This window comes from Suncus etruscus, chromosome 5, assembly GCF_024139225.1.
Source record: "Suncus etruscus isolate mSunEtr1 chromosome 5, mSunEtr1.pri.cur, whole genome shotgun sequence".
Lineage (NCBI taxonomy): Eukaryota > Metazoa > Chordata > Mammalia > Eulipotyphla > Soricidae > Suncus > Suncus etruscus.
The window spans coordinates 2,879,247-2,905,637 of NC_064852.1; the positions used below are offsets into that span (position 1 = coordinate 2,879,247).

General features: G+C 48.8%; 1 protein-coding gene across 1 annotated transcript in view; it reads left to right on the forward strand.

Annotated features, from left to right (window-relative positions):
• CDK5RAP2 (CDK5 regulatory subunit associated protein 2) overlaps positions 1 to 26,391 on the forward strand; it is a 186,699-nt gene that overhangs the window by 78,709 nt on the left and 81,599 nt on the right. The window contains exons 11-12 of the mRNA XM_049773793.1: positions 3,724 to 3,894; positions 22,589 to 22,686. Coding sequence (XP_049629750.1) covers positions 3,724 to 3,894; positions 22,589 to 22,686 — 269 coding nt within the window. The remainder of the gene's footprint in view (positions 1 to 3,723; positions 3,895 to 22,588; positions 22,687 to 26,391) is intronic.

Here is a 26,391-nt window from a genome sequence, read left to right on the forward strand (position 1 = left end):
TCACGTTTTTGTATTTCAGGTTTTGAATCTGTGATGAGGTCTTTTTTTTTAAAAAAAAATCTGCTTTTATGGAAAAGTTCGGATGCATACTGAGGAGAGACAGTGGTCCTGACAGCCTTGCACCACTTCACTTAAGCTCACGTAAATTTACTTACCGCCTTCTTCACATCTGTACCCTGACTTTACTTCCCTCTCCATCAACACTGGTTATTAGAGCCCAAGTAACTCCCAAGATACAATTTTTATGTTGTTTAGTATTTTGTTTGGTGCTCAAAGCCTACTTTGAAGGGCTGGGAGCCTTTCTAGTACTTCTCAGCCAGTCAGATGATTGAATGTGACTGTGTGAGCAAGTTGGGCCCTGGGGTGGTGCTGGGGGCCCACCTGATACACTTGAAGCTAGAGTTCGCCGAGCCTATCCCTGAGGATAGGCTGTGCTCAGGGAATATGCTGTGCTTCAGGGGTCCCCTATGTATTGAGGAAAGACGTTCTTTTCAAGGCTGGAATCATAGCATCCAGGAATGACCCAAGGACAAAGAGCTCAGAGCAGCTGTTGAACAACAAAAGGCATGTTTCCTTTCAGAAAGATCCAGTTATAGTATTATTTAAAAAACAGTTAATGTGGGGCCCGGCGGTGGCGCTAGAGGTAAGGTGCCTGCCTTGTCTGCGCTAGCCTAGGATGGACCGCAGTTCGATCCCCCGGCGTCCCATATGGTCCCCCAAGCCAGGAGCGACTTCTGAGCGCATAGCCAGGAGGAACCCCTGAGCATCACCGGGTGTGGCCCCAAAACCAAAAAACAAACAAACAAACAAAAAAAACAGTTAATGTTTAGAGTTCCCTGAGTATTGTAAATGGTTTTATTCAAGTCAGAGAGAGACAGTGACCACCCCCCTTCTTCTCTTTGTGGGGGTAGGGTTGCTGCAGGTGTCACATTGTTCCCTGTGAAGATGCCAAGGATCATCCTGGGGGTGCACTTGTCGGTTACTGGGTGTTCTGGGGATCAGGCTCCACCACAGCCACACCCCCTGGCCCTAAAGCCCTTTGAGTTCAGAGTCATTTAAGACCTAGATGAAATATGGGGAGATAGTAGGGAGTAGGGCTCCCACTGACTCTTCAGCCAGTTTCCTGGAATGGTGATAATTTTACATAACTGGAGGCTTCTTGGCAAAATCAAGAAATTAGCATCAATAGAGTCAACAAATTTATGGATTATTTGGATTATCATATGGATCATTCTTTTTTTTTTTTTTTTTTTTTTTTTTTTTTCCCAGTCAGGCCCCCCTCCCTCCACCTTTCTAGTCTAGGATCCGCACATGACTTGTCCTATCAGCTTAGTCTCATCCAGGTAGGGACATTTTGTCAGTCCTTGTCCTTCATGATATGACACTGTCCACAGCGCTAAACCAGTGCTTTGTAAACCCCGCCCCCCCCTTTGGATTTTTCTTACACTCCTGATTAGACTGAAGCAGGAATATCACCGACCTGGTATTACCTCCATAACATATGGTGTCTGAAGGTTCACTTGTCATTCGAGGAGGTCAGGGTTGGTTGTTCGGTCACAATCAAGTTTTCTTCCACCCTATTTGTGGGTACCCTCATTTTTGGGGAGAGATACTTCGAGGCTCTGTCGACACCTTGTTTCCCATGATGCCTTCATGAATCTTAGCTCCTGTTAATAATTATCACTCTTCCTGCTTATGTTTGCCTAATGGTGACTTCCTGTGATCCATGATTCGTCGCGTGCTTACATGTCATTCTGCAAGAACTGTTCTTTCTGCATTTGTTATTTTAGAACCTTGTTTCTGTCCGCATGGTTTCATAAATGCTTGTTATTTTCTGTAGATTCCAAGCCATCAGAATCATAATTTATTTTGCTGCTCAAGGTTTCCCAGATCTGGCTATGGGAACTCCTTCAAACTGACTCCGGGTCTTTTCAACATGTCCCATTATGTTTTGAGTATGTCTCTACGTTGATGCTCAACGGATGAGCTCATGCCTCTGCTCATTGGATGCTCCAGATGACTAGTTTTCCTCCTGGCCCAGTCTGGAATCAGTCATTTCTCCAGTGATCCTGGTTTTTTTTCATTGGACGATGGTATTTAGAAACCAACATCCTCTCTGGAGAAGGAGGTGTTTGAGGGTCTTCTGAAGTATATCCAATAGTGTTGTGGGGACCATGAGGAGGCCAAGATTGAACTTGAGTACCCTCATTTGTAAGGCACGCACACCAACCCCTTGAACTGTCTCCCCGGTCCCTTAATATTATTTCCTATAGAATGATCATGAAGATCCACTAACAGTGTCTGTGTGCAGCCCTCTCTCCTTTTATTCCTAGAAAAGTCCGTCACAAGACACGAGCAAATTTCGGCCTTAGAGTCACAGAAAGCCTTACTGTTGGACTCACCAGTCACTTCAGTATACAATTCAGTTTTTGTTTGTTCTTCTTTCAGTCTTAGATTTCTTTAGTTAGGCATATTCAAGGAGGAAACATTGCTGTCCAAACAAGTGCAAGCAGAGATAAACAAATGGGACTATATTAAACTGAGAAGCTTCTGCACCTCAAAGGAAACAGTGACTAGAATCCAGATTTCTTTCTTTTTTCTTCTGGCCTCCCATACAGAGATCAGGGAGTCTGGGGTCCCTCGTGGCCATTCTGAGACACCCAGGCCAGTGGGTCAGTGAAGTTGAGGTGCTGCTCTGGCCCCACAGTTTGCCCAGGCTGGACCTGGAAATTGATAACTTGGTACCAGGATCGAACTGGACTTAGCCTCATGTAAGCTAGCTCCTGGCTAAGACTTAAGTGTGTAAATTTTATTCCCAAAAGTTTTTAAAGTCTTTATTTGGTTTCAACAGCACATCCATAAAATGGGCTCTTTCATCTCTGTCTCTGCCCCTTCTCTGTCTGTTTCAGCAGCCTCTGAATTTCTTGTACACTTCAGTAACAATCTGCTTTTTATCCGTTGTCTTTTCTTGGGGTCTGCCCAAACTTAATTCTGAAGATCGCTTCCAGGCAGTGTTTCCAAGGATCGTGCCTCCCTTTTCTCTGTAGCTGCAGGGTGGCCACTGTGAGTGGATCTTCTCAGTGGGGTATCGGTGGCTGTGGGCTGTGGGCAGCCTTTTGCTATTATGAATTGTGCTTCAGTAGTACACAGAGTACATATTTTCGGCACCTAAAACCATGCTTCATACTGCTTGCTTTCCATTTTATCTCCGAGCATTGTAACACGAGTAGTTCTCATGCTTTTGTAAATGTCATTTATCAGGAGTGTCTTTTCCCCCCTCCCTCCCCTTGTGGAAGTAATGCAGGCTTATTTTGAGGTTGTATAAACTCAGAAAAAACAGAAATAGAAAATTCCCTACTTATTATTTAGATGCGTGCTCTCAGCTTTAACAGTGATTTTCTATAAATACTTAGAAAATAGAGTGGCATCCTATTATGTAACTACCTTGTTTCGTTCTTGCCCCTGCTTGTATATTTTTCATCTCTCACCTTCCGTAAGTCCATTTCCTCTTACTGGACAGTGTTCTGGGTTTGCAGTCTGGTGAACGATGTTGAGTAAATATCTGCATAAAGCCACTTCCAGATTTCAGACCTTAATGACATTCCCCGAGAAGGGAGATCATCGTGAAACACTTGCAGGAGTCCTCCACAGTAAGGAAAAGCAGGCGAGAAGCTGTTTCCTTGAAATTTGTGTCAAGTCAATTCTCATTCTTTCCCGGTGTAGGACCTGAAGAGTGAAGTTGAAAAATTGCGCCACGAGGCAGAGGAAAGAGAGAAAGCTGCGGAGAAGCGGTACGAGAGCCTTTTGAGCCAGAGTCAGCAGAAGCTGCAGGACCAGGAGCGGGAGCTCAGGCGCCTCACGGAGAATGCCAGTCAGAGGAGCGTGTTAGTTCAGGTACCACCTTCACTCTGGTGCTGTTTATTTTTCCTTTTGTATTGACTTGGTAGAGGGTCCCCTGCCCCTTTCTCTCTCACTCGCTCTTGTTCTTTGGTTTTTGGGCCACCACCGGCAGCGCTCAGGGGTTACTCCTGGCTCTGCACTGAGAAGTTGCTCCTGGCAGTTTTGGGGGAACATAAAGCTGGGGATCCAACGGGAGTCTGTCCTGGGTTGGCTGCTTGCAAGGCAAATGCCCTACGGCTGTGCTATTGCTTTGGCCCCCTTTCTCTGTTTTAATATACTCATTTGCAGGAACATCCGTATATAATCGTGATTGTTATCAAAGCATTTTAGAGCATCTCTATGTCATTTAGGCCTCGGCTATTGGAGGCGGGGTGTGGGTAAGAAGGGAGAAGCAGCAACTCGGAAAAGGGAAGAAAGGGCTCTGGGTCATGTGACCAACGCGTGGCAGAGCAAATACAAATCCACCCCCTTGCAGTGAGGAACTTGTCTGAGTGCTACCATATTCTTTTCTTTTTTTATTTATTTATTTATTTTTGGTTTAACTCCAGTTACACACACACACACACACACACACACACACACACACACACACACACACACACACACACACACACACACACACACTCACTCACATCAAATAATATTGTAAGGTTTTAGTGAAAGCCAGAAGTTTCCTCTACTTCTCACATAAGCCCCTCTCCCAGGAAAATTAGCAGTGCTAAGGGGTTACTTCTGGCTCTGCACTCAGAAATCACTCCTGGCAGGCTCGGGAGACCATGTGGATGTCGGGGATCAAATTTGGGTTTGTCCCAGGTTGGCCACATGCAAGGCAAACGCCTTACTGCTGTGCTATTGCTCTGGTCCCTACCATGTTATTTTCTGCCTCCATGCATTTCCTCTAGTAAGGAATCCCTTTCGTGTTTGGTGAGGTACGCTGAACTTTCGATTGAACTCTGGCATACAGGTAATTTCCATGATGGATGGCCCATGGGTGTTGAATTCTACTTCCTGTTCGTTTCTCGGTGAGAGTGAAAGGTGGCTGCTTGAACTCCAGTGGTGACCACATGGAGTCAGTTTTCTCCCCTCTGCTCCAGCCCTTGGCATGAGCAGCTCAGCCAGAAGTAAGCTGACATTTCCTGTGGCACTGATGACGAACTGTCAGTAGGCACCTCCAGTGAGATTGAGCTCAGTTGCCTGCACCGTGCCCACTGACAGGATGGGAAAGGCTAATTCTCCCTTAGCAGAAAAAAGTCTGCCCTGAGAGCCCTCCTGGATCTTGAGGGAAATGGGGAGGTAGTAGAAGTGCATTTGGTCAGCAGTGAGATTGCTCTGAAGGGAGAAAAGACGGAAAACTGCTCCAGCAAATCGACTGCAGCCCTACTGGTAGACTGTTTCTACCTCAGAGCTTCCAGGCACTTTCTCTTCGATGCCCTGGGCACCTCCAAGAGGAGGTTAAGTTCCCAGGGGGAAAGGCACAGCCACACAGGATAGAGACGTAAAAGGGCACTTGAAACAGTGGAAGGATGAAGAGAAAACCAGGATAAGGAGAAAACCTTGCAAACATTTAACACATTTACTGCATCTTCAGATTAGAAATAGATCAGGAAAATGATGGGAAAAGGCACTGGAGAAGAATAATCTTTGGAACTGGGAAGTTTAAGAATACAAATTTAAAATGTGTATTTAAAATGTGTATTAAAATTGGGACAGATGGAAGATAAAAACTGAATGAGTTTTCTAGAAAAATAGAAGTCCACAGACAGTTCAAAGATGGGAGGCCGGGGCCGAAGAGATAGCACAGTGGCGTTTGCCTTGCAAACAGCTGATCCAGGACCCAAGGTGGATGGTTCGAATCCTGGTGTCCCATATGGTCCCCCGTACCTGCCAGGAGCTATTTCTAAGCAGATAGCCAGGAGTAACCCCTGAGCACAGCTGGGTGTGGCCCAAAAACTAAAAAAAAAAAAAAAAAAGATATGGGAGGCCAAACAAACAAACAAGAGTGAGAGGCTTTATTCAAGAGTTCCAGTATATAACATCAGGGTTCTTAAAAAGTTTGCCTAGGCAAAGCAGAGGATAGATTGGAAAGGGGAGGGGTAAGAGGCAGTTTTCCAGGCTAGAAGGACAGAGACTTCTGCATTGAAAGGAGCTGTTGTTGGGCCGGAGAGATAGCACAGCAGTAGGGCATTTGCCTTGCATGCAGCCAGTCGAGGATGGTCGGTGGTTCAAATCCTGGCATCCCATATGGTTCCCCGAAGAGCCAGGAGTAACCCCTGAGTGCTGCAGATGTGACCCAAAAACAAAACAAAACAAAAAAAGAAAAGACCTGTTGTTGTGTTTCTGGAAAGCATATTGAAAGAGAGAGAAGATGTTTACCCCAAGACATGTGATTATGAGATACTAGAACATAGGCTAAGTGGAGACACATATATAGAGTCAGAGCGAGCTAGACAGGGAGACAGACACACAGAGAGAGAATGTCCAAAGGACCCAGACTCAGCTTCCTCCAAACCAAGGCTGTGGCACTCAGAATGACATCAGAGTCCCAGAGTGCGCATATTTTGAGGCAGAACTGGTTTCCAATTCAACGTTGTGTACTCAGCCAAGCAGTTGGCAGGAAGACAGCAGAGCAAAGGCAGCTCAGGCACTTGATACTGAAAAGCATCTGCTTCCCGGGGACCCTTTACAGGAAACTCCGGGGGTGTGGGGGGGGGAGGTTCTGTACCCCTGAGGGTAGGTGACAGGAGCTCCAAAAAGTAGGAATTCACCTGGAAGGTGGAGGGAAGCCCCGTTTACAGCTGAGCAAGGAGGCTGGCTCCAGAGGAGAGCTGCAGTGGGGATTTTGCCAAGAATCTGAAATGAAGCTCATTGGTTATCATGCAAAGGAATGTCTGAATTTTTAGAAGAGTCTGGAGATAAATATGTACTTAAGGCTCATAGTTTAGTGTTATGAAGTAAATAAATCAAAGAAGCAGTGGTTACTAATTCCAAGAAAAGCAAAGAATTGAGAATGGTTGGTTGGGGGCCAGAGAGGTACTATCGCCTTGCACACAAGCTGACCTGGGATTGATTTCTGGCATCCCATATAGTCCCCGAGTCCTGAAGGAGTGATTTCTGAACTCAGAACAGAAGCAAGCCTCAGCAAGGGTGGGTGTGGCTCACAAACAAACAAACAAACAAACAAAAATTACATTTATTTTAAAAAATGACCATGGCTAGAAATGGAATCATGGAACCAAGATAGCTAAGCAGTGAGCTATGTTTGTTTGACCATGAAATGTAAAATACTGGTTTAACTGAAATTTTTGTGTAGCCAGTAGAAAGACTGTTGCAGGCAGATGATTGTCAGAGCAATACCGTTAAACTTTATAGGAGGGGCCAGAAGATCAAATCTAATCTCAAGAAGTCAAGAACTGAAACTAGAAATGCCACATGGAAACATGAAAGCAGGCCAAAGAAATACCTGCTAGAGAGGTCCTAGATTTTCCTGGGAGAGGGACTTACGTGAGAAGTGGAGTGATAGGAAACTTTTGACTTTCACTAAAACCTTAAAATATTATTTGATGTGAATGTGTGTGTATGTAACTGGACTTTAAAAAAACCGAAAATGACAAGTGTAATTTAGACACCGTTATATCATAATGATTCGGGAAATTTCATTTTTGTTACTTGTTTTTGGTTTTTATAATCTATATTTTGAGGGAACCTCCCTGGCAGTTTCTTGGATCTGAGGCCACTCCCAGCATTGCTCAGGAGTTAGTGTTGTACCAAATCCTCAAACCTGTTTGTATCTCCCTGTCCTGCCCCACCCCAACCCCATTGACCAGTTGATTCTGAGTTCTTCTGATTAACAGCTCCATGAATTTTTACTAAGAATTGTCTCTATTTTTGTTTGTTGGTGTTCATTTAATTTCTTCGAAAAAAAAATTGACATGATCCATGAATTCCAGTGGGGTGCTTAAGAAATAAACGTGGTTCTCGGTTTCGATTTTCAATGGTGAAGTCATACACCTAACCTAATCCCATTAAAAAGTTTGAAAAAAGTGGGGCCAGAAAGATAGCACAGCATTAGGTCATTTGCCTTGTGTGTTGCCAACCTGAGAGGGACCCGGATCGATTCTTGGCATCCCATATGGTCCCCCAGCCTGGGGCGATTTCTGAATGCAGTCAGGAGTAACCCCTGAGCCCTGCTGGCTGTGATTCAGAAACCAACCAATCAATAAATAAATAAAGTTAAAAAAAAGTTTTTAAAAGTTAGGAATGTAACAGATGAATGGCTAAAGAAACCATGGTACATATACACAATGGAAATAGTATGCAGCTGCCAGGAAAAATGAAGTCATGAATTTTTCCTTTACATGGATGGACATGGAAACTATTATGCTGAGTGAAATGAGTCAGAGGGAGAGAGATAGACACAGGATAGTCTCACTCATTTGTGGGATTTAAGAAAAAAAAAAAACAGTATATGGTAATAATACCCAGAGACAATAGAGATGAGAGCTGGCAGGACTAGCCCTCGATCTGAAACTCACCACAAAGAGTGGTGAGCCCAATTAGAGAAATGACTACACCGACAACTATCATGACAATGGTTGTGAGTGAGAGAAGTAGAATGCCTGTCTTGGGTACAGGCAGTGGGTAGAGGCTGAGGGAGATGGGGACAGTAGTGGTGGGAAGGTTGCATTGGTGAACTGAAACCCAACCACAAACATGTTTGTAATCATGGTGCTTAAAGATATTATAAAAAGAAAAGTTAGGAATGGATTCTAAGCTGATTCTGGCCCAAAGACCCAGAGAAAGGAAATGAAGCCTGATGATTGAATCTCAGGATCTTTTGGAGGAGTCCCTGAAGGGAGCTAGAGAATCGGGCCATCACAGAGGACTTGTCCCCTCGAGACTAAACCCAGAGTGAGAGTGGTAGCTTGTATCACCCTTGGCTTTCTGGAAATCAGGGCCAGGAGGGCCATCTGGCAAATAGGGACTGTGTAGCCGCCCCAGGAATTAGCAGCAGAGGGAACAGACTGACAGTCACATTCTGGCCGGGGAATCTGAGACTCAACCCAGTCTCAAGGGTTGAGACCCTACGATGCTGAGGTGGCAAGAGAGAAGGCACGTGGTGACCATCCCTGTGGTTGACTACTATTTTTTTTTTTTTTTTGGTTTTTGGGCCACACCCGGCAGCATTCAGGGGTTACTCTTGGCTCTGTGCTCAGAAATCACCATTGGCAGGCTCAGGAGACCATATGGGATGCTGGGAATCGAACCCGTACTACGTGCAAGGCAAAGGTTCCACTGCTGTGCTGACTCTCTGACCCCAGGCTGACTATTCTTTCTGCTCCTTTCCAAGTTGTAATAATGTGCAAGTGGCATTCCGTTTTTCCTTCCAGTTGTCAAAAACTTTTCATTGTGATTTTCTTGTTCCCTCTTCATGATGATTCTACTTTTATGAATTCTCTGGCCCAAGGACAGACTGACCACAAGCAGCGGACTGTGAAATCAGGCAAGGGACACTGTGCATTAGTTCCATAATAGCTTAGCATTTTGGGTTGTTGGCCAAGATCTTTTATTTTTCTTTCTTTCTTTTTTTTTTTTAGGAGTAACCCCTGAACATAACTTGGTATGACTCCAAACCCCAAAACAAAATCCTCAAAACATTTGATGCATTATATAATTTATATATATCGGTGACTGATAATTTTTCTTCCAAGGAAATGAAACTGAAGATGAGTTCTAAAGAGTCGTTCTATTCTGAAATAATTTGAGACTGTTCTTTTCAGAGCATACTTGTTTGTCCTAAGGAAGGCTCTGAGTTATAGATTTTGTTATAAAAGGAACACGCCTATAGATGAATTATAAATCTAGATTTAATCAACTTGCTTGCTGAAACAAGAAGAGAATTGCTCAGTAAAGTGACCTACAACAAACACTGGCTTTGACGATAAGGAAGTTCTGATAATCCCTTTTTTGGGCACTGCAGAAGGGAAACTAGGAAGCGATTTTATTCCAAAACACCAAAAGTATAGGGTGTAACTGCAAATGGCCTCGTTCTCTCCTCCCAACTTTTTTTTTTTTGGAAGGGAAAATATATATATATATATATTTTTTTTTTTTTTTGGTTTTTGGGTCTCACCCGGCTGTGCTCAGGGGTTACTCCTGGCTCCATGCTCAGAAATTGCTCCTGGCAAGCACGGGGGACCATATGGGACGCCGGGATTCGAACCGATGACCTTCTGCATGAAAGGCAAATGACTTACCTCCATGCTATCTCTCCGGCCCCGAAAATATATTTTTTATTAAAATAAGTTTCCTTTAGTTTTGAGCATTTCCTCTGCAAGAGGGAGGGAATTATTGTTCATTATAGACTGTCACCATTTATCCATTCCATCATTCAGGCAAATATTCTTCTTTTTATATAAATTATCTTTATTTAAACACCATGATTACAAATATAATTGTAGTTGTATGATTACAGTCATGTAAAGAACACCCCCGTTCACTAGTGCAGGATTCCCACCACCAGTTTCCCGTATCTACTTACTCCCGACCCCACCCATACCTGTACTCGAGAAAGGCTTTCTCTTTTCCTCATTCAATTACATTGTATGATAGTTTTCAGTGTAGTTATTTCTCTAACTGTACTTATCACTCTATGTGGTGAGCTTCATGTCATGAGCTGCACCTACATGGGAAGATGGGAAATAAGGGTTGGGACTGAGGCAGTAAAATATTAGAAATGAGATTTGTAGGGCAGTATCAAGGTCACAATACAAGATGGATGTTATGGATATATAAAATATATGCATAAAATACTATCAATAGGAAAACAAGGAGAAAAAAGTTCCAGTGACTGTCCCAACATAAACCAGTACTAAAACGGCCCGCCCTCCTCCCAAAGCGCATTTCTATTAGTGTAAGGAGAGGTAGGGGGGAAGCCTGAGGACCACTAAGAGTCCACCTGAACCCACTTCTGGCCATCTGAGCTGGCACCCAGGGAAGGCCTGGAGTCAGGGGAAAAAGACAAGGACGGCTGGGGGCCTGCCAAGCCTCCCAGCACTCCCCAGGCTAGGGAGAAAAGGTCTGGTATGGGGCCTCCCCAAACCCTATACCTGGCAGGAGTTGGTCTCCAGAATCAAGGAGGAAACCGGAAGCCAGATGTCTGCCCACCCTCCTCCCCATGCACCTCCCCCCTGGAGTACGGAGGGAGGGAGGAACCTGAGGACCACTAAGAGTCCACCTGAACCCACTTCTGGCCATCTGAGCTGGCACCCAGGGAAGGCCTGGAGTCAGGGGAAAAGGACAAGAATGGCTGGTGGCCTGCCAAGCCTCCCAGCACTCCCCAGGCCAGGGAGAAGACCTGTCCAACTTTTATATGTTGAAAGAGGTGCTTGGATTTCCTGAAAAAGGTATTTCATATTGGGTGGGGTCAGCTTACCGGGTTTGGGCCCTGGAGAGATTATGTTGGCTGGCGTCTTCTTGGCTGCCTCATGCAGAAAATCAGGCAGGGAGCGAGGCAGCAGTCCTTTATAATGGCTCTCTGGAGCCCAAACACAGGGCAGAAATCAACACCCACCTGTTTTGGTGGGGACAGCTTACCGGGTTTGTGGCCAAGATCTTTTGAGAATGAACAGCTATTATGAGAAATAAAGAGGTTAGGACAATCTTTTGCCCTTCCTTCCTTCCTTCCTTCCTTCCTTCCTTCCTTCCTTCCTTCCTTCCTTCCTTCCTTCCTTCCTTCCTTCCTTCCTTCCTTCCTTCCTTCCTTCCTTCCTTCCTTCCTTCCTTCCCTCCTTCCCTCCCTCCCTCCCTCCCTTCCTCCCTTCCTCCCTTCCTTCCTTCCTTCCTTCCTTCCTTCCTTCCTTCCTTCCTTCCTTCCTTCCTTCCTTCCTTCCTTCCTTCCTTCCTTCCTTCCTTCCTTCCTTCCTTCCTTCCCTCCTTCCCTCCTTCCCTCCTTCCCTCCCTCCCTCCCTCCCTCCCTCCCTCCCTCCCTCCCTCCGTCCCTCCCTCCTTCCTTCCCTCCTTCCTTCCTTCCTTCCTTCCTTCCTTCCTTCCTTCCTTCCTTCCTTCCTTCCTTCCTTCCTTCCTTCCTTCCTTCCTTCCTTCCTTCCTTCCTTCCTTCCTTCCTTTTTTTATGGCCCTCGGTAAGCACTTCGTTACGATTTGTTTGGTTTCCTTCAGTGACAAGAACCCCAGTTCCGTTCAGTAGAACCACTGTTGCACGGCCACAGAGGCACTCAGGTCTGAGAGCTGAGACTTGGTCGCGGGACCAGGCTCTGCGCAACAAAATCATCTTCTCAGAGCTGAGTGGGGCCGATATGTGTTCATATGCAGATTCCCTTTCTTGGCCACGTCTTTGGTCCAAGATCCTCTGGTGCCGCCTTGCTGGTAACTGAGCTTGCAGCTGGGAGGAGGAGGCGAGCTCACTCCCAGGGCTCAGCGTTCTATAGCAACACAGGCAAACAGAAATCACAACTCCTTGAAAGACCAGCCTCCTGCTCCCCCACTCCCCCCCCCCCCCCCCGGGGGCTCACCCCTCAAGATGTTTGTCATCTCAGAGTGTCAGGAAAGTGTTCCCGCACAGAGTCACACAGCAGATGGCACCCCGGGCCCTGCCTCGTGTGGCCCCAAGTTCTTCTGTTTTGCTTCTGTCTTTCCTTCCCCCACTCTGCTGTAGGGGATGCCTGCAAATGCCCGTCTGTGTCTTGGCGCCTGCTGCCCCATCTGCCCCGAATTCCTTGTTTCCATGGTGATCCCGGCATGTCCCTTGTTGTGCCTCTCCTGGCCCCCCATCTCCTCACTGGTGCACAACGCTGTCCTCCCCCATCCCTCGTAGCACTTAGCCAGGCACCCACAGTATGCAATTTTATGCTTCCCCATCTGACCCCTTGCATGTCCTCTACTGGCACCTTGTGAGTAGGTGATGGGCATTTTTGCTACTCCTCAGCCCAGAGCCTGCCTCACTGGCCTGGTGGGCAAATGAATGATTGGTTTGTGAGAGGAACAGAGAGATTTCAGATGCCAGGCTTGTGTATAATGGAGCTCAACCACTGCCAGTTACAGAAAAGGACAGGAGTTACAGTGTAGGCTTCATTTTTGTTTGTTTGTTTGTTTGTTTTTTATAAACTTGACTTTAATTAAGTCCATACATTCCGAAGACAGAGAACTCTTAGGCAAATTAGTTCTCTGATGAATGGCACTGGTCGTGACTTGTGGTTTTCAAAATAATTAACAGCCGTAGCACTCACACATTCGCCATCAGAACAGACATGGGCGGTAGGTGGGTTCTGAGGGCTGCCGGTTGCCCAGGCACCAGCCTGTGGTCATTGAATCTTGGAGGGTCAGTTCGCCGGGAGGTAGCGGCTGGTGGCGCGGAAAGGCCTGGGGATTGCTTATGAACTGGGAGTGTTCATTGTTTTAGTAGCCAGAACACCGAGTATTTCGGGCAGTTGTCACAGCGAGCGTGTCTAAGCGGTGGTCTGGAGGACACTGTTGGCTGACCTCTCCCTGACTCGGATCTTTTGTGCGTTCTGCTGTTTCTCTGGAGGAAGGATTAGCATAGACTCGCAGAACTTTAGGGCTGGGCTTAGAGAAGCCTGGACCACCTGTCCACACTGCTAAACCTCTTGGGTGACTTCCTCGAGTCTCAACCCAATCCCAGGAGGCTGATCCCCCTCTGCCCCTGGAAGAGCTTTTGAATGCTGCAAACCCCCCTCCCTCCGACTACCACAAATTTTGCAGTCTAGTTGCCCACATTTGGCGAGATTACAGGACTCAGCACATCCAGAGTCCTATGGATAAGGGAGGCTCATTTTGGTGCGACTCTCACTTGCTCATAGCTGCTAGCTGGGTGGTCATTGAAACATCCTAACCTGTGCTCAGGCCCCTCCTGGAAACCTTTCGACAGTGGAAGCAGACAGGCCTTCACTGATTTCCAGCCACTGAGTTGGTTTTGCTATTTTGAAACACATTTCAGTCAAGTTAAAAAAAAATGTGTCCAAAATGTCGACTAGAATGCTTATGAATTGCTGAAATAGGCAAAGTATTTACAAAACCTCCTCTCTTTTGAAGAATACTTGCTCTATTTCATAGTGTGCGTGTGTGTGTGTGTGTGTGTGTTTATGTGTGTGTTTGTGTGTTTGTGTGTCCTCTGGACGATGTATTTTATATGACCACAAGTAAGAGGCTGATTCATGGGGCAGTTTGGTTGTATTTGGATACTCATGGTTTTTAAGTTACTGTGGAAAATAATGCCCACCTGTTTTCGGAAGGTTTTTTTTTTTTTTTTTTTTTTTTAGTTTTTGGGTCACACCCGGCAGTGCTCAGGGGTTTCTCCTGGCTGTCTGCTCAGAAATAGCTCCTGGCAGGCATGGGGGACCATATGGGACACCGGGATTCGAACCAACCACCTTTGGTCCTGGATCGGCTGCTTGCAAGGCAAACGCCGCTGTGCTATCTCTCCGGGCCCCTCGGAAGGTTTTAATTCCATCACGGGACTCATCACAAGTTGTGGGTGTTAATTAGGTAATTAATTAGTGGCTAGAGAGAGAGGACAGTGGGGTGGGCAGGCACTTGTCTCACACTTGGCTGACCTGGGCTGATCCCCCGCATCATATAATGTTCCCTGAGTCCTGCCAAGAGTGAACCTGAGCTTCCCAGATGTGGGTTCAACCACCCGTCCCCTCCCCCCAAATAGACTTTGTCATCTAAGAACTGTGCATCTTGGTATCTTATCGGTTTAAGAAATTTCCAGGTGATGGAGCCAGAGAGATAGCACAGCGGTAGAGCATTTGCCTTGCACGCAGCCGATCTAGGACGGATGGTGGTTTGAATTCCGTCATTCCATATGGTCCCCCGAGCCTGCCAGGAGCGATTTCTGAGCACAGAGCCAGGAGTAACCCCTGCGCACCGCTGGGTGTGACCCCAAAACAAGAACAAAAGGAAAAAAGAAATTTCCAGGTGTAATAGTTCACAGTTAAGCCTCTGCCCTTCTCCCCCTCTAAGAAAGGTTTCCTTTTCCTATTATAGTTTTTTCTTTGTAGAAAATGTGGATTTCTTCTTTTAGGCCCCGGGCTCTTTTGTGTTGATTTAAGGCTTATCCTCCGCCCCTTTCTACTAGAACTTGAGGCTATGATGTCTCCACTGACGCCGGGCAGTCTGTTTTCTTTCTAATCATTGTGTGAGCCCGAGAATTAATGCTGGATGATCAGGGAATTGAAGACAAGAGTCAGGCACACACTGACCATATTTAACTTCCTACAGCCCGAGATTTACAGCTCGGCTGTTGACACGGTTAGGACGGTGCTGCTGAATTTCCCGAGGATTAAAATAAATGTCTTGGTTGCCGAGCTCTGACACAGCGACCAAAATAGACACCATCTATCTAGCCGGCCACTAAATTGTCCTGATTGGCAAGAAGTGAGTCGTTCCGCACTCTGCATGTCTGCTGTCTCTTCGGATTGCGGCCTCTGCCGTCACACACAGTCCTCCTGGCCTTCCAGGAGTTGGCGGTGGCGTAGGAAAGGCTCTGAACTGTCAGCAAGGCTGCTTATTTTATGAGCTCTCCGACCTTGGACAATTGACTTAATCTCTCTGCAACTCCCTTTCCTAATCTGTCCCAGGAGAGGGGAATGACCTGCCTACTCCTGACATGGAAAGCATGCATTACCTACTGAGTGACAGTGGTAGAAAGAAAGGTAGGAAGGACACTTGCCTCGCACGCAGCCAATCTGGGTTTGATTCCTTGGTACCTCACTTGCTCTCCTGAGTACCACCAGGAGCAGACCCGGAAATAACTCTCGCGCATCGTGGGTGTGGCCCCCCAAACGAAATAAACAAAAAAGAAATAATGTATGAGTGGAAGGTGATTTTGGCTGCAGGCTACAGAATTCAGCATCAAGCGGTTTAAGCAAAACAGCAAATATCAAAAAGGGAGGGAGTGTTTGGGTGGAATCTGCCAGAGAGCTTTCCCAGCTTTCAGAGGGCATTGAGTTGAGTGGCCGTGTCTTGAGGGAGGGGAGCCCGAGCCAGCTCCCCGGACCTCAGTGGCAGTAGGCGTGGGCAAGGGCTGCCTGTGCTGTGACTCCAACCCAGGGCCCCAGCTTTACGCTGTGTCTTGGTTTCAGCCTCTATGCCTGGGAGAGCTGTGCTCGGTGAGCATGGACTCGGCTTTTGGCTCCACAGGAGAGGCCCTGGGCCTCTCTGTCATGACCCTAGGCCTCACTGTAATGTTTCAGGGATGGTTATATCTGAGGAGGCCAGCACTGTGGGGGAGCAAGTGCAAAGTTGTGTGTGTGGCAGTCCTGTCTGTAAAATGAAAATAAAAACATATCCACAGGTAAGACCGCCCCGGGCACCAACGCACTAACCACCTACGCAGATGGGTCTGACGAAGCAGGGTAGAGAGCAGAGAAATAATACACCAAGCAGTCAGAAAATTAATCGGCGTTAGTCTGCTTTACTTCATGGCCTCTCTCTGCAGTGTCCTGCCTATCCGCCATGTGTTCTCTCTGGAGCCCAAAGCCAGGCCCTTTTTTATTCTCCAGAACCCCACCCACCAGGGTGGGGGCAGGCCCCGTAATCCAGGTGGGTTTTTACATACCAAAAGAAGAGGATAGAGAAATAGGAGGTTGGGGGAGGGCTCACCTACACCTGTCTTCGTGGGGAGGGGCGGCCGTTCCACATGGGTCGCTGGTTCCTGAGGCAAAGTGGGATTTACCCCTGGGAGCACGTCTGTCTCCTGCGCCCCCTCTCCGCCAGGCAGCGCCACTGCCTTGCCAGTTCTGCTGAAGAAGCTAAATGACTTCATTGTAATGGGGCATGATTCAACGCAGGGGAATAGGTGATGGATGAAATGGGACCCAGGTGGCTCTGAAGAGTTCATTTATCTAACATGGGCGAGCAATTTGCTTCTAGGAAGACGTTGAGTCACTCTGACTTCCATTATGCAAAACATCCACAGGAATCTCTGCTCTTAAGATTGATGCTGGTCCCCGCTTTTCTCCCTGGCCTGTTCAGTCATCGGGTTGGCAAGGATTCGGTGGCAGCGGCAGCGCTTGATCTGGGCCAGGCACTGTGCCTGACTCACCATGGACAGATGGATGGCGCTTGCCCACAGGGAGCCCCTGTCCCTGTGGTCAGGTGCTTGGCGTGCTTGCCCTGGAGTGAGAGTGAAGTGGCAGCCCCTGGGGGCTGAAGGAAGGTGACAGTGAGTCAGCAGGGGACTTCCTGGGGAGGCTTGTGCTGAGAGCATATGCTTGGAGCATATCCACGGAGTGGGAGGCTGGACCACCCAGTTCTACTGACAGAAGGAACTGTGGAAAGCTGGGGAAGGCTTGGGATCAGCTGACACGTGAGACAGTGAGAGCCAAGCCCAGAATCCCAGGTCCTACTGTCGCAGCTGGGAGTCTCCCAGGGCTGCAGTCTGACCCGTAGGGATCCAGGGAAGGTCCTCAGGGTAGAGCTGGTCTCCCTGGCACCTGTCCAGGTACTTCACATCAGATGTCTGGCCCACCTACCCTTAGTCTGGGATGGCCCCCCACCCCCGCATCTGCTCCTAGTCCTGGACCAGCTGTTGGGTTTACACCATAAAGAACAGCACCTTGCTTCTGGCCTTAAGGGCTGGAAGGAGACACTTTTTCCATCTGAACAATGGCGGGAATAAAGGAAGACATCTCCCAGTAGTGGCTGTGCTAGAGACCATTTGCTGGAGTTACCATGCTCAGTGTCAGGTGTCTGTGGAGCACTGGGTCAAGATGAGCTTTTTTTGTTTTGTTTTGTTTTTTGGGGGCCATACTTACAGTGCTTAGGGGTTGCATTGTATCCATGAATCATTCCTGGTGGTGTTTGGGGGAGCCATATGGGATGCTGAGTATCGAACCCTGGTTGGCTATGTGCAAGACAAGTAGGCAAGTACCCTACCTACCTTGTGTACTATGGCTCTGACTCCTATTGTGGCTCCCTTTTGTGTGTGTGTGTGTGTGTGTGTGTTTGTGTGTGTGTGTGTGTTGTTTTGGTTTTGGGGCCACACCCAGCAGTGTTCAGGGCTTACTCCGGGCTCTGCACTCAGGAATCACTCCTGGCGGTACTTGGGAGATCATGTGGTATGCTGGAGATGGAACCTGGGTTAGGGGGTAGTTGGAGCTCTGTTTTATACGAAACGATGCTGCTTCATGGGAGAGAGAGAAGGAATAAGAAAGAGAATACAGAGCTCGGTGTACCTGGCTGATGCTTAGTAGGCCAGGTTGTATGTGTGTGTGTGTGTGTGTGTGTGTGTGTGTGTGTGTGTGTGTGTGTGTGTGTGTTGGTTCTGCAGGCTCTCTCTCACTCTCCTCCTGGGCCCCCTCTTCTATTTGTTTGTTTGTTTTTGGGTCACACCTGGCAGCACTCAGGAGCTACTCCTGGCTCTACGCTCAGAAATTGCCCCCGGCAGGCTTGGGGGACCATATGGGATGCTGGGATTTGAACCACCGACCTTCTGCATGTAAGACAAACGCCTTACTGCTGTGCTATGTCTCCGGCCCCAGGGCCCCCTCTTTTAACCATCAGACTTCCCCTTTTATACCCAGTCTGTTGACAGTTGCAGGGGCCATGGACATCACCCCTTACAGGTACAATAACATTTTTTTTTTTCTTTTGGTTTTTGGGCCACACCCATTTGACGCTCAGGGGTTACTCCTGGCTATGTGCTCAGAAGTCGCCCCTGGCTTGGGGGGACCCTATGGGACGCCGGGGGATCGAACCGCGGTCCTTCCTTGGCTAGCGCTTGCAAGGCAGACACCTTACCTCCAGCGCCACCTACCCGGCCCCGTACAATAACATTTATACTGTAACAAGCATTCCCCGTCGAGATTATCAGTCTGGCCCTAACGAGCCTCTTTCTTCTGCTGAGGGATGGAGAATGGGCTCTCCAGGTTGTGGCTCCGGCCCTGCTGCTGCCTCTTAGCAGAAACTTGGATCATCCTTGTTCTCAGGGTCTGGACTATTTGGTGTTTCTGAGTATTAGAGAGCATGCTGGGCAGCGCTGGAACCGGTGCCTGGATTCCAGGGCTCATCCCCTCATCTTGGTTTCCTTAGCCTGAGCTCATTGGGTTAATGGAAGAAGTACTGGCACTTGAGCAATCCCTTCGTGGCGACTCAGCTCCCCCTCCCATGTCTCCAGACTCTTCCTGGGACCCTGGGACTGCACACCTGGCATATGCAGGTGGGACCTGAGAGTCCCTCATAGTACCCTCTGTTGAAAATGCATTGGGAGCTCGTGGTGCCAGCGACACACAGCTGGCGTGGCAAAGGGCCTCACATTCTCAGCATTCTGGGTGACTTGCCTGTTAGGACCAAGCTCAGCACTTTAAACCTGTCCCCGGTAGGGATGGATGGCTTATATACATGGTGCCATTCACAGCTAGAAGCAGTATCCCAGGTCAGAGATTCATAAAAGTATTTTTTTTAACTTATTTTTAACCTTCTCATCCTTTTCGTTGTCTACTAAAACCATGGACTTTCTCTGAAAAAAAAAAATCTAATCGTGTGAACAATATGGACAGAATCAGCAAGAAAATTAATATTTTGAATTCTTATGACAAAATGCTGTTATTAGACAGGATGCTCTTGCAGGGGTCCTCAAACTTTTTAAACAGGGGGCCAGTTCGCTGTCCCTCAGACCATTGGAGGGTCCAATGTAAAAACAAAACTTATGAATGAATTCTTTTTTTTTTTTTTTGGGTCACACCCGGCAGTGCTCAGGGGTTTATTCCTGGCTCCAGGCTCAGAAATTGCTCCAGGCAGGCACAGGGGACCATATGGGACGCCGGGATTCGAACCGATGACCTCCTGCATGGAAGGCAAACACCTTACCTCCATGCTATCTCTCCGGCCCCATGAATGAATTCTTATGCACACTGCATATATCTTATTTTGCAATGAAGAAACAAAACAGATACAAATACAATATGTGGCCCTCGGGCCATAGTTTGAGGACCACTGATGGGATGGACCTGGATTCGATTCCTGGCATCCTCTATGGTTCCCGAGCCTGCCAGGAGTGATTTCTGAGCCTAGAGCAGAGTAACTCCTGAGGGCCGCCGGGTGTGGCCCAAAAACTCAGAAAAGAAAAGAAAGAATGGATTGTTTAATAAGGTTGTGAGTGTAGTGATGAGAAGAGGCGTTCTCAGATGCCTGTCGCATGCTTCAGGCATCCCTTTCCATGACCAGGTCCCAGAAGAACACGTACACGATGTGGCTAGTAGTGATTAGCATGTCTCCCCTCTACCCCCCATAAACGCCAAATGTCTGCTAGACAGGAAGGTTGGTGTAGCTTTCCTTCTTCCATAATTACTCTGGACTGATAATTGGGCTCTTTCTTCCTTTGGGGAGAAACTGTAAGTCACTGAAATACCAGCACAGCCCACGGCCCCCTTAGCCCAGTGTCTCTCTCAGCATTTTGTGACGCTCTTGCCTGTGCCACTTCTCCTGCTTGGGTGACCTTTAGTTTTCAACACACTCTTCACTCTGAAAGGATTTTGCATTTCCAGGCAGTTAGTTTATTGGGGTGGGGGGAGTGGTTTCATTTTCCTTAGCCACCGGAGAGAAAGCTGCCCCTGGGCGGTGTCCTTCCAGTGTCCTATGAGTGGGGCCTGTCTTCACCTGTGCCCAGAGACAGTGTTGCTACCAGCAGCACCACAGAGACCCGGCCCTATCCTCTGCACTCGAGTGCATTCACTGGTGGCTTTCTGATAGCCAGGGATGATGCCAAAGGGCCCTGAGCGGTCACTTGCTCATCTTCTGTAACTTTCCCAACTGCCTGGATGCTTTTGAAGCTTGTTGCCCATCAGATCCCAAGATGCCTGCAGTTGTTTTTTTTTTTGGGGGGGGGGGGGCAGGGGTCACATCCAGCAGTTCTCAGGGGCCCAGATAATCGCTCATGGCAGGCTCGGGGGGACCACATAGGATGCTGGGATTCGAACCACCGTCCTCCTACATGCAAGGCAAATGCCTTAACTTCATGCTCTCTCTCTCCGGCCCTGGGTTTGTTTTGATTTTTCTTGGTGACTGAAGGTAGGTGAGGCATTACGGGCGGTGGAGGCTGGTCTGGTTCCTGGCCTGACTTGGAAAGCTTTGTGGAGGTGGTGTCTGCTGGTGGGGTGTCCTTTTTCTCTGATTATGCAACAATTTGGGGGATTTCAAGTTTAAGCACATAACCTCCTAATCTTCCTGTTTCTGCCCAGGACTTTTAGCTCCCTTTGGTACTTTGTGACTGACACATTGCTCTGATGGTTGGCAAATGATTTTTTTTTTCCTAATTCAGTTGTTTCTTTAAATTCATTAGTTATTCTGTTACAAAGTAAAGCCTGTGACATTCCTCACTTACTCATGTGATCCTATCAATATGGACTCACAAATTTCTATTTTGTTCAATAGATTTTAATCTGTTACTCTTCTGATTTGTTTTGGGGCTCAGATGGTTCTAGATTTGGTCTTTCAAAGTAGCTCCTGTGTCATTTTTGACAGCACCGCATTATTATTTAAGCATTTATTTTCCAGCACGGCAACACTCTATATACGCGTCCCGTATTGTCTTGGATTTTTTTCTTCTTCTGCCAAGATCCCAGATTTCCTACACAGTTTAATTTGATCTGCTCCAAATTTCCCTGGCATTGCCAACCCACCATTTGACTGCAGGAATATCTAGGCTTTATGAAGAAATTTCCCAAGATCCTAGACCTCTTGAAGTAGCAGAGTCAGAAAAAAAAATCACCTTTCTGAGCATCAATGCCCACAATTGATTCCTGCCCAGCTTGGTTGACCGAAGAGACAGAACTTCCCCTGGAATTGGGGAAGCTCGTTAACTGTGAGGCCACCTGTCTAGAGTACAGGCAGGGGGTGGGGTGGGGAGGAGAGAGATTTGGGACACTGGTGATGGGAATGTTGCACTGGTGATGGGTGGTGTTCTTTACATGACTGAAACCCAAACACAATCATGTTTGTAATCAAGGTGTTTAAATAAAATATTAAAAAAAAGAAGAAAATGGAAGTGAGCCACCTCAGGCCTCCTTTGCATCATTCTCTTGGGGATCCCGGATATCATAGCCCAGTCAGCTTCTGCCACATCAGCTTCAATTCCCTCCCCCCCCCCCCTTTTTTTTTTGGCTTTTGGGCCACACCTGGTGACGCTCAGGGGTTACTCCGGCTATATGCCCAGAAATTGCTCCTGGCTTGGGGGACCATATGGGACATGGGGGGATCAAACCCAGTCTGTCCTGGTCAAACCTACTGCTGCGCCACCACTCCGGCCCTAAATCCCCTTTTTCTGATGTGAGGCAGGTTTCAGTTTATGCTCTTTCTTTGGCAGGAGGACACACGTGGAAGGGTTTTCTCTTTGCAGGGTCCTGAGAATGGCCAGTGGCTCAGCATGAGAGAGTTTCACCTGAGGAGGGGAGGGGGCCAAGGCTGACCCAGCTGCAATGTTGGGCAGCCTGGGAAGCTGTCACCCACTGCCCTTGGGCCCCGGGAGGCCTGTCATTCCCCACTCCTCCTGCAGGTGGTGCCCCGTGACCGTGCCCAGAAGCCGCACGGCTTGCCTGCCCAGGGGACCGTCCTCCTCATTCCGAATGAAAAGCCACATATGTTTGCCTAGTGTGTGAGGCTGTGCTCTTTGGAAATTCTGCCCTTAATGTCAGGTGCCCTTTGCCATTCCCAGGAAAAGCAACAATTAGACTACGAGGAGCTGCTGCAGGTCTTAAAGAAAGAGCTGGACATCTATACCCACCTGATAAAATCTCTGCAGGACTCAGGCAGGTAAGGCCAGCGGTATCTATCTATCTATCTATCTATCTATCTATCTATCTATCTATCTATCTATCTATCTATCTATCTATCTAGGTTTTGGGGCCATACCTGGCGGTGCTCAGGGGTTACTCCTGGCTCTGCACTCAGCAGTTCTTCTGGCAGGCTCAAAGAACCATCTGGGATGTCTGGAATTGAGCCCAGGTTCGTCCCAGGTCGGCCATGTGCAAGGCGAACACCTTACTGCTGTGCTATCACTCTGGCCCCTACTGATTTATTTTTAATTGGGATGACCCTGGGGAGGGGCATTGCTCCCCAGACAGGGGCCACACTCCTGGGCCATGTGCTCTACCGCATGCACCACTTCCGCAGGCCCACGGGTTTCTGTTTGGATGTCACATGCAGGGCAGGTGCTCCCAAGAGGATCAGCCATTGCTCTTGGGCTCTGAGCAGCCAGGTCCAACCTAGCAGCTTGCTCATGTGCTTGGTCGGGAATTGCCTCAGTTCCATCAGAAATACCCATTTGCAGCCCAGAACGATCTGCCATGGGGCAATGAATTCCAAGGTAAAATGTAGCTGTAATGATCGTCACGTGGATAAGACTGTGCTGCAGAGCTAGAAAACTTTCCCCTGTGTATTCTCTCTCATAAGCTCCTCACAGTTCTTGCGGGAGCTTTGTGCTGCTACTTGCTTCAGAGCATGAAAACCAAGAAAAGCGAAGCCTTGTTCTGGGTCACCCTGGTGCCGAGCGGTAGAGCCCCCCCTACACACACATAACACACACACGAGTGACAGGAGCAAGGGGGTGTGAGGAGAGCCCAGGAGAGGACCTCCCCATACTCGGTCTGCAGGCAGTGGCCGCTCTGGGCCTCTGCGTATTCATCTTTAAGGACCTGGCTGTCTTGGGGGGCCCTCGCGGTCAGAAACCATCTCGCTGTGTAGTTGAGGGGAAATGATGTCTGGACTTGCTGTGGGGAGATGTCAGAGCACAGGGAGGAGTGGGCTGGGAAGCTGATGGTTCAGGACCGGCTGCTCCTCTATGGGGTTGGGCTGGGGACCGGTGGGGTGGCGGCTCCCTGCGTGGCCTGTTACTTCTGGTCTGCCCTTCCCTGAAGCACAATGAATTTAACCTTTGTGCTCTGGGCTCAGTGCTCTCTTCCGCCTCCACCTTGCTCTGCCCTGCCCAGGCTCTAATTTTGAGAATTATTATTATTATTTATTTTTGGTTTTTGGTTTTTGGGCCACACCTGGTGGCACTCAGGTATCACTCCTGGCTCTGCGCTCAGAAATCACTCTTGGCAGGCTCAGTGGACCATATGGAATGCTGGGATTCGAACCAGGTCCATTCTGCGCATGCAAGGCAAACGCCTTACCTCTGTGTTATCACTGATTCCCAAGGCAGCTGCCCCCGACACTTCCACAGGCTCCCGTTTTGCTGCCCTCGGTCTAGACGGTGCCTGGACCGTGTGCTCCCGGGGGCCTGTTGAGTCAGGTGGGCACTCAGGACAGGTGCCACCCCCGAACCTTTCTCCCTCCCTCTCCCCATTCTCACATTTTAAAACGCACAGTGAGTTTCGAGCCAGTGAAGCCAGTGATGTCTGCGGGGAGATGCATCTCTTCTATGACATGTTTCCTAGAATGCTGAGCTGCGGCTGGTGGGCACCTGGGGGAGCCCAAGCTGCGCGCAGCTGGGCAGAGGGGCCGAGCAACCTCCGTGTGTGGCTTCCTCAGTGGGAACTGGATCTCTTGAGCACCAGAGGCCCAGGACACCGTGGAAGCTCTGGGGTTTAGAGTCTCTCTCTGAACGGAGCACCGTGGGAGGCAAAGGCGGGTGGTGCTACGGACAAGGAAGCCTCGAGTGGTTTCTGTTCATCTTCACGGTGCCCATGTATTTGGGGATGAGATCACACCTGGGTCCAAATCCCAGCTGTCAGGCAGCATATTTGGGTGGGGGGTGGTTTGGGTCACACCTTGCAGTGCTCAGGGTTTACTCCTGTCTCTGCATTCAGAAATCGCTCCTGGCAGGCTCGGGACTATATGGAATGCCGGGAATTGAACCAGGGTCCTTCTGGGGTTGGACGCTTACAAGGCAAATGCCCCACTGCTGTGCTCTCTGAAGGCCACGCCCTGCTCTTTCCCATCCAGAACCTCAGTAAATGTGTCTGTGCAACAGAAATCAGCCAGTATTCTTGTCTTCTGGTCTCCCAGCCTCCTGGCCTCCTAGCCTCCCTGCCTTCTGATGGGCTTCCACAAGAGATGATACCACATAAAATCCCTCTCCTGCCTGGCATGTAGACTCAGACAGAATCGCATCACTCCTGGAAGACCTTCGTGTCTTTTTTTTTTTTTTTTTTGGTTTTTGGGCCACACCCAGTAATGCTCAGGGGTTACTCCTGGCTATGCGCTCAGAAGTTGCTCCTGGCTTGGGGGACCATATGGGACACCGGGGGATCGAACCGCGGTCCGTCCAAGGCTAGTGCAGGCAAGGCAGGCACCTTACCTTTAGCGCCACCGCCCGGCCCCAGACCTTCGTGTCTTAAGCTGCATATTTACTCTGGCTTGGGGGTATTCTCTGTGTGTCCAGACCTTGCCCTATCTGGAGGGCAGAACTGTGCACCTAGGTAGGAGCCCTGTTGGGGATGACAGCTTTGCTCGCTCTAGGAGCTCGCTTCATCGGGGTGGAGATCCCTGAGACATACCGCTCTGGAGTTGCTGCTGGAAACAAGACCTAGGGAGGGAGAAAGCCAGTTGTGGGCCACCGTGGGTCTGGCCCTTGTATCCTGTGCCTGCTTCTTGCTGCAGCACTTTACTATCTCTGTCTTCCTCTTTGCTTGAAAGAATAGAAAAAAAATTTTTGGAGCTGTTAGGGGGTCTCGTGGGAGCGAGGCCCTTCCTGTAGCTGTGAAAGCTGACTCAGTCCACATACCTCCAAAATTCAGCGTCACACCTGTGGCACTGCAAGGGTCTAGGTATGATGAGGAATGGCCCCTTGTGTCACATCGGCTTTTTGGCACCATTTCTGCCTTGTGCCTTCACATGCCAGGCCCACTCTCCGCTCTCCCAGCCACATTCTCAGAAACAGGCAGCCAGGGGGCAGACCTCTTCTTGAGTGGAGGCACTCCCGCCCACCCCTAGATCTGGGACTTTTGCCTCATGGGCGGTCTGGACACTCGAACATGCACCTGTTATGAGGATTTGGCCAAATAAGGAAGAAAGAAGGAGTGTTTGTTGAAGATGTACTTTGTGCTTTGTGCTGTGTACTGTCTCACTGAATCCTCAACCCCGTCTGGAAGGAGGTGTTGCCCCGCCACAGCAGGAGGACTAATGGGGCAGTCAGGGTGGAGCTGGGGCCCTTGGAGCTGGCTGGGATCTTTCGCCTCCCACCCTGTTCCATACGCCAGCAGGCCTGGAGTCTCCTGCTCCTTCTGTGCCAAGCGCCTTCTGTCTCCCGACCTCCTCGCTCCTCAAGAAGCTTCTGGAGAAAACACAAGTGACAGCCCCCAGCGTGGCAGCTGTGTACTTTTCACCCTGTCAGACTGAGGGAGAGGGAGCGATGCAGTCGGCTTCCGCAGCCCTAATCGCAGGAGCTGCGCTGAAAAACTGCCGCCTTTGTTTTCTCCCTTGTTAAATGTCTCCTCGGTGAGGGGGACCGCATCTGGCAAGGGCTGTGCGCCGACACCTCTGCTGGTTTCCCCAGCAGCCGCGCAAATGGATCAT